Source organism: Bufo bufo, chromosome 3 (genome assembly GCF_905171765.1).
Source record: "Bufo bufo chromosome 3, aBufBuf1.1, whole genome shotgun sequence".
In the NCBI taxonomy this organism is placed as follows: domain Eukaryota; kingdom Metazoa; phylum Chordata; class Amphibia; order Anura; family Bufonidae; genus Bufo; species Bufo bufo.
The window spans coordinates 7,493,873-7,514,195 of record NC_053391.1 but is presented as its reverse complement, the minus strand read 5'-3'; the positions used below and the strand labels follow the sequence as shown (position 1 = coordinate 7,514,195).

At 47.8% G+C, this 20,323-nt stretch overlaps 1 protein-coding gene across 1 annotated transcript; it reads left to right on the top strand.

Moving 5' to 3' along the window:
- Nucleotides 1-868: 868 nt before the first annotated feature.
- Nucleotides 869-5,986, top strand: LOC120994362 (cystatin-A1-like). Its single transcript, XM_040422855.1, has 3 exons — nt 869-1,076; nt 5,460-5,561; nt 5,771-5,986. Exons 1-3 carry the CDS (start codon nt 960-962, stop codon nt 5,897-5,899), a joined length of 348 nt encoding a protein of 115 aa, XP_040278789.1. The 5' UTR covers nt 869-959; the 3' UTR covers nt 5,900-5,986.
- Nucleotides 5,987-20,323: the final 14,337 nt, after the last annotated feature.

Sequence of the window (20,323 nt, the reverse complement as noted above, 5' to 3'; positions counted from 1 at the left end):
ATAATTTATGATGTACCTTTTTATTGTCGTTTTATTGCAGGAACATGCCATGTGTAGTTTATAATACCCACCTAGATTCAGAGTGCCAGCTACAGTGAGCAAGTGCTGTTTTATACATAGCTTTCCTACAGGAGGGCCATATTCTCTCTTTTATTGTCGTTTTTATTGCCTTATATATCAATAAATATCTGTGTGATCCCTGTATCCTGAGAGTGCCCAGTTCATTTATCACAAGTTTCACGTTATTTTAGTGGACTGGGTGAGTCCACTTTACTGAGTGCACCTCTGCTTGGTCCTTGTGTGTTCCTGTGCGCCTCATTTACCTTTTTTATTATCCAGTACTAGTATGGTGGTATTATATAGTCATTATGCATTGGTAATCTATGGCCATGTTGTGAAGGTTTGGATACATTATGGTGGTATCGTGTGGTCACTAGACAGTGGTAATATGTGGTCATGGTGTGGAGGTGTTATTCAGTCACTATATGGTGGTATGTATGTATGGTGTGACGGTATAATTTAGCCCTTCTATCACATGGTAACTGTATGACTGCATTAAAGTAAAGTTAGGTTTCCAAGTTATATTTTCTCAATATTTTCAGTTTTGGAGATGGGCGTGAAACGTCTCTAATATCTCTTTGCATCAACTGAACCTAAAAAGTGTCATCATCATCATTAATTTTCCAGACGCTTCACATATAACGAGATGTTAATATTAATTATAGTGTCCCATTAATAAGCAGCATGTACTGTACATTCCAAGAAATTCACGAGCCCCAAACATGTCGGCCGCACCCTGAGATGCACAGGTATACATGGATCAAACCAATGTTCTGGATGTCTTTCTGCGGCTGATTCATATATTAGGCAATGACAGAAGAACATAAAGAAATCTGTGTTCTCAGAGTCTAAAAACCCCTCCCCTCGGTAAGTGGTGTGTGCCATGGATATATTACCTGATGCGCCAGTTTCTGCCTGCAGAGCTAGCACTTATAATGGATTCTTCAGGACATCGTGTTGGCGGACTGGGTGAAGAAAAGCCCACTAACCCAGAAATACAGGCGCTGTGTGACTCGGTGAGTAACATCATGGGGTATATTACTGTGTCTACACATCTACAATGTTACATTGTATCTAATATAGACTTCTAAAATGTTACATGATATGTTATATAAACATCTAGAATGGTACATTGTATATTTTATCAACATCTGGAATGTTACATTGTGTTCCATGTGTTTACAGTGTAGTGCCAGGTATGTATTTACCTATAGGGGCATATCATTGACAAATAGCCTTGGTTCTTCCTTCTCATATGGCTGTATTCACACACTGGGTAGACCGAGCGTCCTCCTTATCCCGTTCCCCACCCCCCCCCGCCCCCCTCCAGGCATTGATCCCTGCAATATTTGGTGTCTTCAGATGTGTGATATCACTTTACACTGCGTGCAGAATTATTAGGCAAATGAGTATTTTGACCACATCATCCTCTTTATGCATGTTGTCTTACTCCAAGCTGTATAGGCTCGAAAGCCTACTACCAATTAAGCATATTAGGTGATGTGCATCTCTGTAATGAGAAGGGGTGTGGTCTAATGACATCAACACCCTATATCAGGTGTGCATAATTATTAGGCAACTTCCTTTCTTTTGGCAAAATGGGTCAAAAGAAGGACTTGACAGGCTCAGAAAAGTCAAAAATAGTGAGATATCTTGCAGAGGGATGCAGCACTCTTAAAATTGCAAAGCTTCTGAAGCGTGATCATCGAACAATCAAGCGTTTCATTCAAAATAGTCAACAGGGTCGCAAGAAGCGTGTGGAAAAACCAAGGCGCAAAATAACTGCCCATGAACTGAGAAAAGTCAAGCGTGCAGCTGCCAAGATGCCACTTGCCACCAGTTTGGCCATATTTCAGAGCTGCAACATCACTGGAGTGCCCAAAAGCACAAGGTGTGCAATACTCAGAGACATGGCCAAGGTAAGAAAGGCTGAAAGACGACCACCACTGAACAAGACACACAAGCGGAAACGTCAAGACTGGGCCAAGAAATATCTCAAGACTGATTTTTCTAAGGTTTTATGGACTGATGAAATGAGAGTGAGTCTTGATGGGCCAGATGGATGGGCCCGTGGCTGGATTGGTAAAGAGCAGAGAGCTCCAGTCCGACTCAGACGCCAGCAAGGTGGAGGTGGAGTACTGGTTTGGGCTGGTATCATCAAAGATGAGCTTGTGGGGCCTTTTCGGGTTGAGGATGGAGTCAAGATCAACTCCCAGTCCTACTGCCAGTTTCTGGAAGACACCTTCTTCAAGCAGTGGTACAGGAAGAAGTCTGCATCCTTCAAGAAAAACATGATTTTCATGCAGGACAATGCTCCATCACACGCGTCCAAGTACTCCACAGCGTGGCTGGCAAGAAAGGGTATAAAAGAAGAAAATCTAATGACATGGCCTCCTTGTTCACCTGATCTGAACCCCATTGAGAACCTGTGGTCCATCATCAAATGTGAGATTTACAAGGAGGGAAAACAGTACACCTCTTTGAACAGTGTCTGGGAGGCTGTGGTTGCTGCTGCACGCAATGTTGATGGTGAACAGATCAAAACACTGACAGAATCCATGGATGGCAGGCTTTTAAATGTCCTTGCAAAGAAAGGTGGCTATATTGGTCACTGATTTGTTTTTGTTGTATTTTTGAATGTCAGAAATGTATATTTGTGAATGTTGAGATGTTATATTGGTTTCACTGGTAAAAATAAATAATTGAAATGGGTATTTATTTGTTTTTTGTTAAGTTGCCTAATAATTATGTACAGTAATAGTCACCTGCACACACAGATATCCCCCTAAAATAGCTAAAACCAAAAACAAACTAAAAACTACTTCCAAAAATATTCATCTTTGATATTAATGAGTTTTTTGGGTTCATTGAGAACATGGTTGTTGTTCAATAATAAAATTAATCCTCAAAAATACAACTTGCCTAATAATTCAGCACTCCCTGTATACCTGTGAGGACGGACTTCTGTTTTGAACGTTCATTGACTATTGTGAATCTTTTTCTCCTTATTGTTTCTTCTTTTAGGCTATTTGCTTGTATTTCATTCATCTCTCCCATGATTTTATTTTAAGAGGCTCTGTATCCAGGATCAACCCTATTGAACCAGGCATACTGACTGGTAGGGCTCATCATGCTGATTAAAATGATACCTTTCTTTTGTCTGTATGCTAAACAGCAGCAGAGAAATCTATGTTTGTATTCATTCATATGCACGTTGGAGCACCAGGGGGCGGGCTGAATGCTTGGAGCACTGCTTTTGTAACACTCCCCGTGCTCTGCTCACTCCCCCTTCACTTGACTGACAGGGCTAGCCATTAGCATGCTGAGAGCAGAGCTGTGACCCGTGTCCAAGCATGTACTGTACATATCATATATACTACTTACTGTAGCCTTACCACATTGAGAACAGTGGATTTCTGTATTTAGAAAGCTAATATACATACAACTGCTTGATTCACAGTCACAATGCATGATTATAGACACCAGTAATATGTATTAGCTTTCTAAGTATAGAAAAACCATCCTTCTCTATGTGGTAATGCTATAGCTTGGAGGTAAGTGGTTAGCTTTGCATGTAGAGATCCTAAGTTCATGCCTCAGGAGAGACTTATATATGTTTTTTTTTTTTTTTTTTTTTTTCTCTCTCTCTATCATTTAACCCATAATAGATGGTTATAGCCTTACTATACTGAGAATAGTGTTTATTATGCTTAGTAACAGAACACATATTACTGGCACAGTATATGATTATAAAATCAGTAATATGAATTAGCTGTCTAAGCATAAAAAACATTATTCTCAATACGAAAAGTCTATAGAGTTTTATTATGTGTTAAATGAAAGAAAGGCAGGAAAAATTCCACGGCACATTCAAGGCGTAAAATAAAATTAGGCTTTATTCACCAGACCGCGACGTTTCGATCCACCTCCTGGGATCTTTCTCAAGCACTGTTTGAGAAAGATCCCAGGAGGTGGATCGAAATGTCGCGGTCTGGTGAATAAAGCCTAATTTTATTTTACGCCTTGGATGTGCCGTGGAATTTTTCCTGCTACTTATTTGAAGGGGGATCACCTTCACAGCCGCTGGCACTCCGTCTGCACTTATATACTGCAGTGCTGCTCTCATTCTTTCTATTTAAATGAGAGAGAGAGAGAAAAAAAATCTGAAAGTCTCTCCCAAGATTCATACCTTGTTCTACATGCAAAGCTGACCACTTACCACCAGGCTACAGTCTTATCATATTGAGGACAGTTTTTCTTTCTTTACTTAGAAACCTAACATATTTTACTGGTTTCTTTATAATTATATAATGTGCCTATGAATAAGTTATATGTATATTAGCATTGTAAACACAGAAATACACTCTTCTCAATGTGGTAAAGCTACAGAATATAGATTATGGTTACTTTCACACCAGCGTTAATATTTTCCGGTACTGAGATCCATCATAGGGTCTCAATACCGGGAAAAAAAACGCTTGCGTCTTGTCCGCATTCATTGTCAATGGGGACAAAATCTAACTGAACAGAACTGAATGCTCCAAAATGCATTCCGTTTTGTTTGGTTGCGTTCTCATACCGGAGAGAAAACCGCAGCATGCTACGGTTTTCTTTCTGTCATGGGATGCGGAGCAAGATGAATCCATCATGACCCACAATGCAAGTCAATGGGGACGGATCAGTTTTCTCTGACACAATCTGACACAATAAAAAACTGATCCGTCCCCCATTGACTTTCAATGGTGTTCATGATGGATCCGTCTTGGCTATGTTACAGATAATACAACCAGATCCGTTCTGAACAGATGCAGAGGTCCTGGAGAAGGAAGTTAAAATGTTTACAATGGAAATCCCAATGTTGAGATCTGAGGATAACACCCTTAAAAAAAAGAGGGTGGATCTCGAAGATAGGTCTAGGCCAGGCATGCTCAACCTGCGGCCCTCCAGCTATCCGCCTACAGAAGGGCATGGTGGGAGTTGTACGCAGGTTGAGCATCTCTGGTCTAGGCGAAGCAATGTGAAAATAATGGGCCTGCCAGAAGGCATGGAAGGGGTTAATCCTAGTGATATGATTCAGAACTTAACAATGGAAAAGTTTGGAAAAGGACATATGAATGAATACATAGATATCGCTGCAGCTATTTAACATACAGACAATAAAAAGGTACCATTGTAATCAGCATGATCATCCCTACCGGACAGTATTCCCAGTTTAATAGGGTTGATCATGCTGACAGAGGCTCTTTAACCCTTGGCTTTCCCCTACTTTTAGTTTTTCGTCCCCCCTCCCTTACTCTTTTCTGTTGTCTTGTTAATGTTTATTCAAAAAGTTGTATAAAAACTCTTTTTTTCTTTTTGGATTCAAACCATATTTACAGTATCGTTTTTCATATCATCAGGTAAAACATGATTTTGAGCAAAAATCCGGGGTTAATGCCGCAAAGTTTATGGTCATCTCCTTCAAATCTCAAGTTGTTGCTGGAATTTTCTACTTTGTGAAGGTAAGTGATCTGCGGAGCTGCACCGCGGTCGTACAGACACCGTAGAGAACACATGACATTAGTCTGATCGTCGGGGGGCAGAGGGGACATGATGATAACCGCCCACCAGAGGGCGCTGTGGAATAACCCTATATCACACAGACGCTGGTTGGGCTCCATCCACACCATGCGCTTTCCTGCCGTGTAACGTGTCCTCTGTCTCTCCTCAGGTGGATCTTGGAGGAGGTCAGTTCTGTCATCTGAAAATATTAGAACCTCTGCCTCATACTGGAGAGAAAGCGACTCTGAGCGGCTTCAAGTGTGGGCTGAAGAAGGAGGAGCCCATCTGTCATTTCTAGAAAATGTGTGGGGGGGGGGGATTCAGCTCTGCAGAAATTCAGGAATTACAAGAATTTTCTTTGCAAATAAAGTAGAAATCTAAATTATCAGATACTGGACATCAGTTCTGTATGGATGATGGGTGATGGGTGACACTGCTGGACCGGTTCTATATGGATGATGGGTGACACTGCTGGACTGGTTCTATATGGATGATGGGTGATGTGTGACACTGCTGGACCGGTTCTGTATGGATGATGTGTGATGTGTGACACTGCTGGACCGGTTCTATATGGATGATGGGTGATGTGTGACACTGCTGGACCGGTTCTATATGGATGATGGGTGATGTGTGACACTGCTGGACTGGTTCTGTATGGATGATGGGTGATGTGTGACACTGCTGGACCGGTTCTGTATGGATGATGTGTGATGTGTGACACTGCTGGACCGGTTCTGTATGGATGATGGGTGATGTGTGACACTGCTGGACCGGTTCTGTATGGATGATGTGTGATGTGTGACACTGCTGGACCGGTTCTATATGGATGATGGGTGATGTGTGACACTGCTGGACCGGTTCTATATGGATGATGGGTGATGTGTGACACTGCTGGACCGGTTCTGTATGGATGATGGGTGATGTGTGACACTGCTGGACCGGTTCTATATGGATGATGGGTGATGTGTGGCACTGCTGGACCGGTTCTATATGGATGATGGGTGATGTGTGACACTGCTGGACCGGTTCTGTATGGATGATGGGTGATGTGTGACACTGCTGGACCGGTTCTATATGGATGATGGGTGATGTGTGACACTGCTGGACCAGTTCTGTATGGATGATGGGTGATGGGTGACACTGCTGGACCGGTTCTATATGGATGATGGGTGATGGGTGACACTGCTGGACCGGTTCTGTGTGGATGATGGGTGATGGGTGACACTGCTGGACCGGTTCTGTGTGGATGATGGGTGATGTGTGGCACTGCTGGACCGGTTCTGTGTGGATGATGGGTGATGTGTGACACTGCTGGACCGGTTCTGTATGGATGATGGGTGATGGGTGACACTGCTGGACCGGTTCTGTATGGATGATGGGTGATGGGTGACACTGCTGGACCGGTTCTGTATGGATGATGGGTGATGTGTGACACTGCTGGACTGGTTCTATATGGATGATGGGTGATGTGTGACACTGCTGGACCGGTTCTGTATGGATGATGGGTGACACTGCTGGACCGGTTCTGTGTGGATGATGGGTGATGTGTGACACTGCTGGACTGGTTCTGTATGGATGATGGGTGATGGGTGACACTGCTGGACCGGTTCTGTATGGATGATGGGTGATGGGTGACACTGCTGGACCGGTTCTGTGTGGATGATGGGTGATGGGTGACACTGCTGGACCGGTTCTGTGTGGATGATGGGTGATGTGTGGCACTGCTGGACCGGTTCTGTGTGGATGATGGGTGATGTGTGACACTGCTGGACCGGTTCTGTATGGATGATGGGTGATGGGTGACACTGCTGGACCGGTTCTGTATGGATGATGGGTGATGTGTGACACTGCTGGACCGGTTCTGTATGGATGATGGGTGATGTGTGACACTGCTGGACCGGTTCTGTATGGATGATGGGTGATGTGTGACACTGCTGGACTGGTTCTATATGGATGATGGGTGATGTGTGACACTGCTGGACCGGTTCTATATGGATGATGGGTGATGTGTGACACTGCTGGACCGGTTCTGTGTGGATGATGGGTGATGTGTGACACTGCTGGACCGGTTCTGTGTGGATGATGGGTGATGTGTGACACTGCTGGACTGGTTCTGTGTGGATGATGGGTGATGTGTGACACTGCTGGACCAGTTCTGTATGGATGATGGGTGATGTGTGACACTGCTGGACCAGTTCTGTATGGATGATGGGTGATGTGTGACACTGCTGGACCGGTTCTGTGTGGATGATGGGTGATGTGTGACACTGCTGGACTGGTTCTATATGGATGATGGGTGATGTGTGGCACTGCTGGACCGGTTCTATATGGATGATGGGTGATGTGTGACACTGCTGGACCAGTTCTGTATGGATGATGGGTGATGGGTGACACTGCTGGACCGGTTCTGTATGGATGATGGGTGACACTGCTGGACCGGTTCTGTGTGGATGATGGGTGATGTGTGACACTGCTGGACTGGTTCTGTATGGATGATGGGTGATGTGTGACACTGCTGGACCGGTTCTGTATGGATGATGGGTGATGGGTGACACTGCTGGACCGGTTCTGTGTGGATGATGGGTGATGGGTGACACTGCTGGACCGGTTCTGTGTGGATGATGGGTGATGTGTGGCACTGCTGGACCGGTTCTGTATGGATGATGGGTGATGTGTGACACTGCTGGACCGGTTCTGTGTGGATGATGGGTGATGTGTGACACTGCTGGACCAGTTCTGTATGGATGATGGGTGATGTGTGACACTGCTGGACCGGTTCTGTGTGGATGATGGGTGATGTGTGACACTGCTGGACTGGTTCTATATGGATGATGGGTGATGTGTGACACTGCTGGACTGGTTCTGTATGGATGATGGGTGATGTGTGACACTGCTGGACTGGTTCTATATGGATGATGGGTGATGTGTGACACTGCTGGACCGGTTCTATATGGATGATGGGTGATGGGTGACACTGCTGGACCGGTTCTGTATGGATGATGGGTGATGTGTGACACTGCTGGACCGGTTCTGTGTGGATGATGGGTGATGTGTGACACTGCTGGACCGGTTCTGTGTGGATGATGGGTGATGTGTGACACTGCTGGACCGGTTCTGTATGGATGATGGGTGATGTGTGACACTGCTGGACTGGTTCTATATGGATGATGGGTGATGTGTGACACTGCTGGACTGGTTCTATATGGATGATGGGTGATGTGTGACACTGCTGGACCAGTTCTGTATGGATGATGGGTGACACTGCTGGACCGGTTCTATATGGATGATGGGTGATGTGTGACACTGCTGGACCGGTTCTGTATGGATGATGGGTGATGGGTGACACTGCTGGACCGGTTCTATATGGATGATGGGTGATGTGTGACACTGCTGGACCGGTTCTGTATGGATGATGGGTGATGTGTGACACTGCTGGACTGGTTCTGTATGGATGATGGGTGATGGGTGACACTGCTGGACCAGTTCTGTGTGGATGATGGGTGATGTGTGACACTGCTGGACCGGTTCTGTGTGGATGATGGGTGATGTGTGACACTGCTGGACCGGTTCTGTGTGGATGATGGGTGATGTGTGACACTGCTGGACTGGTTCTGTATGGATGATGGGTGATGTGTGACACTGCTGGACCGGTTCTGTATGGATGATGGGTGATGTGTGACACTGCTGGACCGGTTCTGTGTGGATGATGGGTGATGGGTGACACTGCTGGACCGGTTCTGTGTGGATGATGGGTGATGTGTGACACTGCTGGACCGGTTCTGTGTGGATGATGGGTGATGGGTGACACTGCTGGACCGGTTCTGTATGGATGATGGGTGATGGGTGACACTGCTGGACCGGTTCTGTGTGGATGATGGGTGATGTGTGACACTGCTGGACCGGTTCTGTATGGATGATGGGTGATGTGTGACACTGCTGGACTGGTTCTGTATGGATGATGGGTGATGGGTGACACTGCTGGACCGGTTCTGTATGGATGATGGGTGATGTGTGACACTGCTGGACCGGTTCTGTATGGATGATGGGTGATGTGTGACACTGCTGGACCGGTTCTGTATGGATGATGGGTGATGTGTGACACTACTGGACCGGTTCTGTATGGATGATGGGTGATGTGTGACACTACTGGACCGGTTCTGTATGGATGATGGGTGATGGGTGACACTGCTGGACCGGTTCTGTGTGGATGATGGGTGATGTGTGACACTGCTGGACCGGTTCTGTGTGGATGATGGGTGATGTGTGACACTGCTGGACCGGTTCTGTGTGGATGATGGGTGATGTGTGACACTGCTGGACCGGTTCTGTGTGGATGATGGGTGATGTGTGACACTGCTGGACCGGTTCTGTATGGATGATGGGTGATGGGTGACACTGCTGGACCGGTTCTGTGTGGATGATGGGTGATGGGTGACACTGCTGGACCGGTTCTGTGTGGATGATGGGTGATGGGTGACACTGCTGGACCGGTTCTGTGTGGATGATGGGTGATGGGTGACACTGCTGGACCGGTTCTGTGTGGATGATGGGTGATGGGTGACACTGCTGGACCGGTTCTGTATGGATGATGGGTGATGTGTGACACTGCTGGACCGGTTCTGTATGGATGATGGGTGATGGGTGACACTGCTGGACCGGTTCTGTGTGGATGATGGGTGATGGGTGACACTGCTGGACCGGTTCTGTGTGGATGATGGGTGATGGGTGACACTGCTGGACCGGTTCTGTGTGGATGATGGGTGATGTGTGACACTGCTGGACCGGTTCTGTATGGATGATGGGTGATGTGTGACACTGCTGGACCGGTTCTGTATGGATGATGGGTGATGGGTGACACTGCTGGACCGGTTCTGTGTGGATGATGGGTGATGGGTGACACTGCTGGACCGGTTCTGTGTGGATGATGGGTGATGGGTGACACTGCTGGACCGGTTCTGTGTGGATGATGGGTGATGGGTGACACTGCTGGACCGGTTCTGTGTGGATGATGGGTGATGGGTGACACTGCTGGACCAGTTCTGTGTGGATGATGGGTGATGGGTGACACTGCTGGACCGGTTCTGTGTGGATGATGGGTGATGTGTGACACTGCTGGACCGGTTCTGTATGGATGATGGGTGATGTGTGACACTGCTGGACCGGTTCTGTATGGATGATGGGTGATGTGTGACACTGCTGGACCGGTTCTGTGTGGATGATGTGTGACACTGCTGATCCAGCTGTGTATGGATTATTATTATTATTATTTATTATTTATTATTAAAGCGCCGTTCATTCCATAGCGCTGTACATATGATAAGCGGTGCACATACATAACACAGACAATTGCACTAAGCATGAACAAGACGAGTTACAGACTGGTACAGAAGGAGAGAGGGCCCTGCCCGCGAGGCTTACAATCTACATGGTATGGGAGAAGGACGCAGCAGGTGTGGGTGAAGCTGGTCATGGCGGTATAGAGGCAGCAGGGTCACGGGTTGTAGGCTTGTCTGAAGAGGTGGGTTTTTAGGTTTCTTCCACTGTCGGTGAGAGTCTGATATGTTGGGGCAGCGAGTTCCAGAGTATGGGGGATGCACGGGAGAAATCTTGGAGGCGATTGTGGGAAGAGGCGATAAGAGGAAAGGAGAGAAGGAGGTCTTGTGAGGATCGGAGAGTGCGTGTGGGGGTGTATCGGGAAAGAAGATGTAGGGAGGGGACAGGTTGTGGACGGCCTTGTATGTATTTGTTAGTACTTTGAAGTGAATTCGCTGGGCAATGGGGAACCAGTGAAGGGATTGGCAGAGGGGAGAGGCAGAAGAGTAATAGGATGAGAGGGGGATTAGTCGGGCAGCAGAGTTGAGGATAGATTGGAGGGGTGCGAGAGTGCTAGATGGAAGGCCACAGAGGAGAGTGTCTAGGCGGGAGATGATGAGGGCAAGTACAAGCATTTACGCTGTCAGGTATATAGAGCAAATGCTTTATATAAAGATGAAAAATTTAGCGGATCAAAAGAATCAAACTTTCTAAATGTATAATATATTGTTACTATAACACTAGCTTTTGAACAGCACAGTAATCTTCTCATGGACTTACTTTGGCCTACATGAAAATCCATACAAAACAGTGAATATAAATCAACATTGCTCTTAAAGGTAATGAATACCCATTATAACTAAAATAAGTAGATATAACTGTTTACACTTATGAAAAAGCACAACAACGCAGATTCAAAGTTAAGCGCGGATGTGGGAGATGTTTTTGAGTTGGAGGCGGCAGGTGGTGGAAAGGGCTTGGATGTGCGGTCTGAAGGAGAGGGCAGAATCCAAGGTCACTCCAAGGCAGCGCACTTGGTTGACCGGGGAGAGTGTGCAGCCATTGATTGTGATAGATAGGTCTGTTGGGGGGGTGAGCAAGATGGGGGAAAGATGATGAATTCTGTTTTATCCATGTTAAGTTTTAGAAAGCAAGAGGAGAAGAAGGATGATATAGAAGATAGACATTGTGAGATTCTGGATAGTAAGGTGGTGATGTCTGGACCAGAGAGGTAGATCTGTGTGTCGTCAGCATAAAAGTGATACTGAAAGCCATGGGACTCTATGAGATGTCCCAGGCCAAAAGTGTAGATAGAGAAGAGCAGGGGTCCTAGGACAGAGCCTTGTGGGACACCAACAGAGAGGGAATGAGACGAGGAGGTGGTGCAGGAGTGGGAGACGCTAAACGTCCGGTCTGTGAGGTATGATGTGATCCAGGAGAGGGCCAGGTCAGTGATGCCAAGAGATGAGAGAGTTTGCAACATAAGGGAGTGGTCAACAGTGTCGAAGGCAGAGGACAGGTCAAGGAGGAGGAGGACAGAGTAATGGAGAAGGCAGAGGACAGGTCAAGGAGAAGGAGGACAGAGTAATGGAGAAGGCAGAGGACAGGTCAAGGAGGAGGAGGACAGAGTAATGGAGAAGGCAGAGGACAGGTCAAGGAGAAGGAGGACAGAGTAATGGAGAAGGCAGAGGACAGGTCAAGGAGAAGGAGGACAGAGTAATGGAGAAGGCAGAGGACAGGTCAAGGAGAAGGAGGACAGAGTATTGTTTCTTGGTTTTGGCTGTCAGTAGGTCATTGGTGACTTTGGTGAGGGCAGTCTCAGTTGAGTGGTGGGGTCGGAAGCCAGGTTGTAGCCGGTCAAAGAGGGATCGGGAGGAGAGGTGAGAGGACAATTCAGAATGAATATGTTGCTCAAGTAGCTTTGAGGCATACAGAAGAAGTGATATGGGGCGATAACTGGACAAGGAAGATGGGTCAACTGAAGGCTTTTTGAGGATGGGTGTAATGGTGGCATGTTTAAAAGCAGAGGGGAAGACACCAGAGGTTAGTGATAGGTTGAAGAGATGAGTTAGGGCTGGGATAAACACTGTGCTGAGGTTAGGGATGAGGTGGGATGATGGGTGACATGTGACACTGCTGGACTGGTTCTATATGGATGATGGGTGATGGATGACACTGCTGGACCAGTTCTGTATGGATGATGGGTGATGTGTGACATTGCTGGACCAGCTATGTATGGATGATGGGTGATGTGTGACACTGCTGGACTGGTTCTATATGGATGATAGGTGACACTGCTGGACCGGTTCTGTATGGATGATGGGTGATGTGTGACATTGCTGGACTGGTTCCGTATGGATGATGGGTGATGGGTGACATTGCTGGACCAGCTGTGTATGGATGATGGGTGATATGTGACACTGCTGGACTGGTTCTATATGGATGATGGGTGATATGTGACACTGCTGGACTGGTTCTATATGGATGATGGGTAACACTGCTTGTCCGGTTCTGTATGGATGATGGATGATGTGTGACACTGCTGGACTGGTTCTATATGGATGATGGGTGACATGTGACATTGCTAGACCAGTTCTATATGGATGATGGGTGATGTGTGACACTGCTGATCCAGCCCTGTATGGATGATGGGTGATGGACAGGTTCTTTATAGAGATGGCCCGAATAGTTCCCGGCGAACATAGCTTGTTCGCGTTCGCCGCTGCGGGCGAACATATGCGATGTTCGGTCCGCCCCCTATACATCATCATTGAGCAAACTTTGACCCTGTACCTCACAGTCAGCAGACACATTCCAGCCAATCATCAGCAGACCCTCCCTCCCAGACCCTCCCACCTCCCGGACAGCATCCATTTTAGATTCATTCGGAAGCTGCATTCTCAGTGAGAGGAGGGACAGTGCTGCTGCTGCTGCTGCTGATCTAATAGGGAAAGCGTTAGCTAGGGCCGTGTTCTGTGTCCACAGACTCATCTGCTGTAAGGACAGCGTCCTGACAGCAGCCCAAAAAGCCCTTTTTAGGGCTGGTACATCAGTCTGCTTTTAAAAAAAAAAAAAATTTATATACATATATTGCAGTTGGCTGCCCGTGTGTGAGAGGCTGCAGGCTCAGTCACAGACAGCACTGTGTGCGCACCATTCATACAGGGGGTGACAGAAAATACCTCGCAGATAAAAAAAATTCTATTTAATATTTTTCTGTGATCTAATCACATTTGCAAGCCCGTGTGTGTCAGGCCCACACAGACTGCACTGTGCCCACTGCCCACCACTTATATAGGGTGGCACAGTACCTTACACGCATAGTAACACTTATCTAATAAAAAATGACAGGCAGAGGCAGGCCACGCCGCAGGGGCCGTCGTGGTCGTGGTGCTGTGATTTCCACTGGCCCTGGAATAATGCCCAGTGTTCAGAGGCCACGTACCCTGAACTCGAAAAGTTCTGAGGACATAGTTGACTGGCTTACACAGGACACCCAATCTTCTACAGCTTCCGCTCGGAACCTTGACGCACCATCCTCCTCCAGCTCAGCTTTGGTCACCACTCTCCCGCCCGCTGCCACCACCACCACAGCCGCTTCACTTGATCTGTCAGAGGAGTTATTTACACATCAGTTGGAAGAAATGAGTGATGCACAACCATTATTGCCAGAGGATGCAGATAACAGGGATATGTCTCAGTCAGGCAGCATTACACACATGGACGTACGGTGTGATGATGATGAGGTTGTACCCGCTGCTGCTTCCTTTGCTGAGTTGTCAGATACAAGTGAAGCGGTTGATGATGACGATGTGTCCGTGGATGCCACGTGGGTGCCTGCTCGAAGAGAAGGAGAAGAGGGGGAAAGTTCAGAAGGGGAGACGAGTTGGAAACAGGGGGAGGTCGTCGCAAGGAGCTAGTGGCACAGTCAGACAGCATGTATCGGCACCCGGGGTCATCCAGACAGCACGCCAATCAACGCATGCTGTTGCCACCACCAGAATGCCGTCATTGCAAAGCTCAGCAGTGTGGCATTTTTTTTGTGTGTCTCTGACACCAGAGATGCCATTTGCAACCTGTGCCAAAAGAAACTGAGTCGTGGGAAGTCCAACACCCACCTAGGTACAACTGCTTTGTGAAGGCACATGATCAGTGGCGTCTCTAGCTTTCAAATTTTGGGGGGCACACTGGGGGCCAGGACAAAAGTAGGGGGGGCAGCTATAACAACAATACATTTACACAAGTACGCTTAGAAATGCTGCAATACTTTACCCAATACCTAAAACCGCAACAGGGAAGAAAAGTCCAGCTGTCTGTGGATGACACTTTTATAGAGAGGGGGATCTCTGGATGACACTGCTATGGGGGGGATCTGTGGATGCCACATACCGTATATAGCATCTTATGCTATATGTGTCATCCCCAGATCCACCCCATGACAGTGTCATCCCCATTTCCCCCTCCATAACAATGTCATCCACAGATCTCCCTCCCTATAACAGTGTCATCCACAGATCTCCCTCCCTATAACAGTGTCATCCACAGATCTCCCTCCCTATAACAGTGTCATCCACAGATCTCCCTCCCTATAACAGTGTCATCCACAGATCTCCCTCCATAACAGTGTTATCCACAGATCCCCCTCCCTATAACAGTGTCATCCACAGATCCCCCTCCATAACAATGTCATCCACAGATCTCCCTCCCTATAACAGTGTCATCTACAGATCTCCCTCCCTATAACAGTGTCATCCACAGATCTCCCTCCCTATAACAGTGTCATCCACAGATCTCCCTCCCCGCCTCTCACAGGAGTGTACATATATATAATAAACATATTTCACATGAACACTTACAGTTACTTGGCTTGGCCCTTGGGGATCTCGGACACCACTTCAACACTTTGGCCGGGGGCTCGGCGGAGCTGATGTTGTGTTTTATCCTAATGAGAAAGATTTCATAATAAGGATTTGGAGAAGGGGCAGAGAGATATTAGAGAAGGGAGAGGCTGGTGCTGCTACTAGGGGGTCATTCCATGGGGGAGTAATAAAACCCACCATAATGCCCCCCAGTAGAAATAATTCTCCTTATAATGTGCAAAACATACCCCCTTATGCCCCCAGTTGAGCTAATGTCCCCCATAATGTGCCAGTATAAAATACCCCTATATAGTGCCCCAGTAAATGCCTCCATAGTGCTCCTCTCCCCCTTCCTGCTAGTGCCCCCCATAATGCACCAGTATAAAATGCCCCATATATCGTGCCCCAGTAGATGCCCTCAGTGTCCCCCATAATTTGCAAGTATAAAATACCCCTTCTTAGTGCCCCCCATAGATGACTCCATAGTACTTCTCTCTCCCCTTCTCCATAGTACCCACCATAATGTGTCCCAGTATAAAATGCTACTGTACAGAGCCCCCCATATAAAACACCCCTTCTTTGTGGCCTCAGTAGATGCCCCTATAGTGCCCACCAATAATGTGCCAGTAATAAGTGCCCTCAATAACATGCCACTGCCAGTAACAAGAGCCCCCCAATGTGCCAGTAATAAGCCTCCATCACGTGCCAGTAACAAGAGCCCCCATCACGTGCCAGTAATAAGCCCCCATCATGTGCCAGTAATAAGCCCCCCATCACGTGCCAGTAATAAGCCCCCCATCACATGCCAGTAATAAGCCCCCCATCACGTGCCAGTATTAAGTCCCCCCCATCATCATGTCCCAGTTTTAAGTCCCCCCCCCATCATGTGCCAGTATTAAGTCCCCCCATCATCATGTGCCAGTATTAAGTCCCCCCCATCATCATGTGCCAGTATTAAGTCCCCCCCATCATCATGTGCAAGTTTTAAGTCCCCCCCATCATGTGCCAGTATTAAGCCCCCCCCATCATGTGCCAGTATTAAGCCCCCCCCATCATGTGCCAGTTTTAAGTCCCCCCATTGTAATAAGCCCCCCAATGTGCCAGTAACACTATTGTAAAAAAAAAAAAAAACACTTTTATACTTACCTCAGTGTCAGCGATGCGATGCAGACTCTTCCTGTGTCCCGCGCTGTAAGGCTCAGGCGGCGCGATGACGTCATCGCGCCGCCTGCGCCGGCCTCTGATAGGCTGCCGGCCTAGTGCCTGCAGCCTATCAGAGGAAGGGGAAGGGACACGCCTCTCCCTCCCCTGCACCTCCGCTGGCACAGGCAGATTACAATGGAGATGAGCGCAATGGAAGCGCTCATCTCCCTGTGCCCGGCGGCGGCGGCTCACTTAGGGGGGGGGGGGGGGGCATTTTAGTTGGGGAGGCACATGGGGGGGCACAGCATGATGTAGGGAGGGCAGTGGCCCCCTCTGGCCCCCCCCCTGGCGACGCCACTGCACATGATCGCACATCACAAACGCCTATGGGATCAACACATGATGACGAGTAGAAGCAGCACACAAGCTCAAAGCCACCATCGTCCTCCTGGTCCAGCATCTTCAGCCACGTCAACCACTGCTGTCCTCCTCGCCCCCTCTCAACCACCCGCCACTCCGCCTCTCACCTTCAGCAGTTCCATCTCATCTGCCCACAGTCAGGTTTCTGTAAAGGAAATGTTTGAGCGTAGGAAGCCAATGTCCCAGAGTCACCCCCTTGCCCGGCGTCTGACAGCTGGCTTGACGGAACTCTTAGCCCGCCAGCTTTTACCATACCAGCTGGTGGAGTCTGAGGCCTTCAAAAAATTTGTCGCTATTGGGACACCACAGTGGAAGGTACTCGGACGAATTTTTTAAAAAAAAAAGGCAATCCCAAACCTCTACTCAGTGATTGAAAAGGAAGTCATGGCATCTCTGGCATACAGTGTTGGGGCAAGGGTCCATCTGACCACTGATACCTGGTCTGCAAAGCACGGTCAGGGCAGGTATATCACCTACACTGCGCATTGGGTCAACCTGCTGACGGCTGACAAGCATGGAATGCGTGTCTCTGCAGCGGATTTGGTGACACCACCACGACTTGCAGGCAGGCCTACTGCCACCTCCTCTACTCCTACTCCATCCTCTTCCATAACCTCCTCGGCTGAGTCCTCTTCTGCTGCGGCGTCTGGCTGCACATCAACTGAATCCCCCCAGCTCCCCAGGGGCTATTCCACATCCCGGATACGAAAGTGTCACGCCGTCTTGGGGTTGACTTGCCTGAAAGCAGAGAGCCACACCGGACCAGCACTCCTGTCCGCCCTGAACGTACAGGTGGATCAGTGGCTGACCACGCACCAACTGGAGATCGGCAAAGTGGTGTGTGACAATGGAAGCAATTTGTTGGCGGCATTGAATTTGGGCAAGTTGTCACATGTGCCGTGCATGGGACATGTGTTGAATCTCATCGTACAACGCTTTGTGTCTAAGTACCCAGGCTTACAGGACGTCCTCAAGCAGGCCAGGAAGGTGTGTGGCCATTTCAGGCGTTCCTACACGGCCATGGCGCACTTTTCAGACATTCAGCGCCGAAACAACATGCCAGTGAGGAGCTTGATTTGCGACAGCCCGACACGTTGGAATTCAACACTCCTAATGTTCGACCGCCTGCTCCAACAAGAAAAAGCCGTCAACGAGTATTTGTATGACCGGGGTGCTAGGACAGCCTCTGCGGGGCTGGGAATTATTTTGCCACGTTACTGGACGCTCATGCGCAATGCCTGTAGACTCATGGGTCCTTTTGAGGAGGTGAAAAACCTAGTCAGTCGCACCGAAGGCACCATCAGCGACCTCATCCTATTTGTTTTCTTCCTGGAGCGTGCCCTGCGAAGAATGCTGGATCAGGCTGTAGATGAGTGTGAAGAGGAAGAGTTGTGGTCACCATCACCACCAGCCATGTCATCATCGCTTGCTGGACCTGCGGCAACGCTGGAAGAGGAGTGTGAGGAAGAGGAGTCAGAGGAGGAATGTGGCTTTGAGGAGGAGGAAGACCAACCACAACAGGCATCCCAGGGTGCTCGTTGTTGTCACCTATCTGGGACCCGTGGTGTTATACGTGGCTGGGGTGAAGAACAGACCGTCAATGACATCAGTGAGGACGAGGAACGGGAAATGAGTAGCTCGGCATCCAACCTTGTGCAAATGGGGTCTTTCATGCTGTCATGTCTGTTAAGGGACCCTTGTATAAAAATGATGAAGGAGAACGACCTGTACTGGGTGGCCACGCTACTAGACCCCCGGTATAAGCAGAAAGTGGTGGAAATGTTACCAACTTACCGAAAGTCAGAAAGGATGCAGCAGTTCAAAACAAAACTAAAAAGTATGCTTTACACAGCGTATAAGGGTGATGTCACAGCACAACGGGAATCTAACAGGGGAAGAGGTGAAAGTAATCCTCCTCCTCCCACGACCACGCCGGCAAGGACAGGACGCTTTACAGATGTGTTGTTGATGGAGGACATGCAGAGCTTTTTCAGTCCTACACATCGCCACAGCCCTTCGGGATCCAGCCTTAGAGAACGACTCGACCGACAGGTAGCAGACTACCTCGCCTTAACAGCAGATATCGACACTCTGAGGAGCGATGAACCCCTTGACTGCTGGGTGTGCAGGCTTGACCTGTGGCCTGAGCTATCCCAGTTTGCGATAGAACTTCTGGCCTGCTCCGCTTCAAGTGTCCGGTCAGAAAGGACCTTCAGTGCAGCAGGAGGCATTGTCTTTGACAAAAGAAGTCGCCTCGGTCAAAAAAGTGTTGATGACCTCACCTTCATTAAGATGAATGAGGCATGGATCCCGAAGGGACTGACAGTGGGGGATGCGTTTGACTAACAAAGGGCCTGATGACATGCCTTGGCCTCAAAATGGTCCCCACGCTGCTGTATTTAATGTCTGCATACCGGATGACTTTCGTGAATTCTCCGCCACCAACTAGGGTTCAAGCCGCAACAGCGGCTGCAACAATAACATTATTTTTCAGGCATGTGTACATGCCTAATTTTTCTGGCCTCTGGTGCTGCACTGTGGCTGCAAAAACAAAACAAAAAAAAAGGCACATACAAGTGTCAATTCCCCTTCGTGATCGTTACCTTGTTGTGGTGAAGGGGCTTGAGTATCACAATGAAGCGATCATCACCTCTATGAGTGTGTTGGCAATGTTGCTACACCCCAGATGATAAGGCCGTTGCTTCATTATGATCAGACCAAAAGCGATCGGCTGGATAATTTTTCATAGAAAAAACATACTTTTTTTATATATTTTTTTTAAGTTGTATGGGTGGGTTTTTAATACATAAAATAAAAAAATCATAATAAAGTCTCTTAATAGTTTATTAGAAATAATGCAGACAATTAAAAAAATCCCCATCAATTACAATACAAAGCAAGTACAAAGCTCAGAACTAAATTATTCCAGGATGTCGTAATGGTTCGTTAATTTGACAATGGTTAATCAATTCGACCCACGTCCCCGG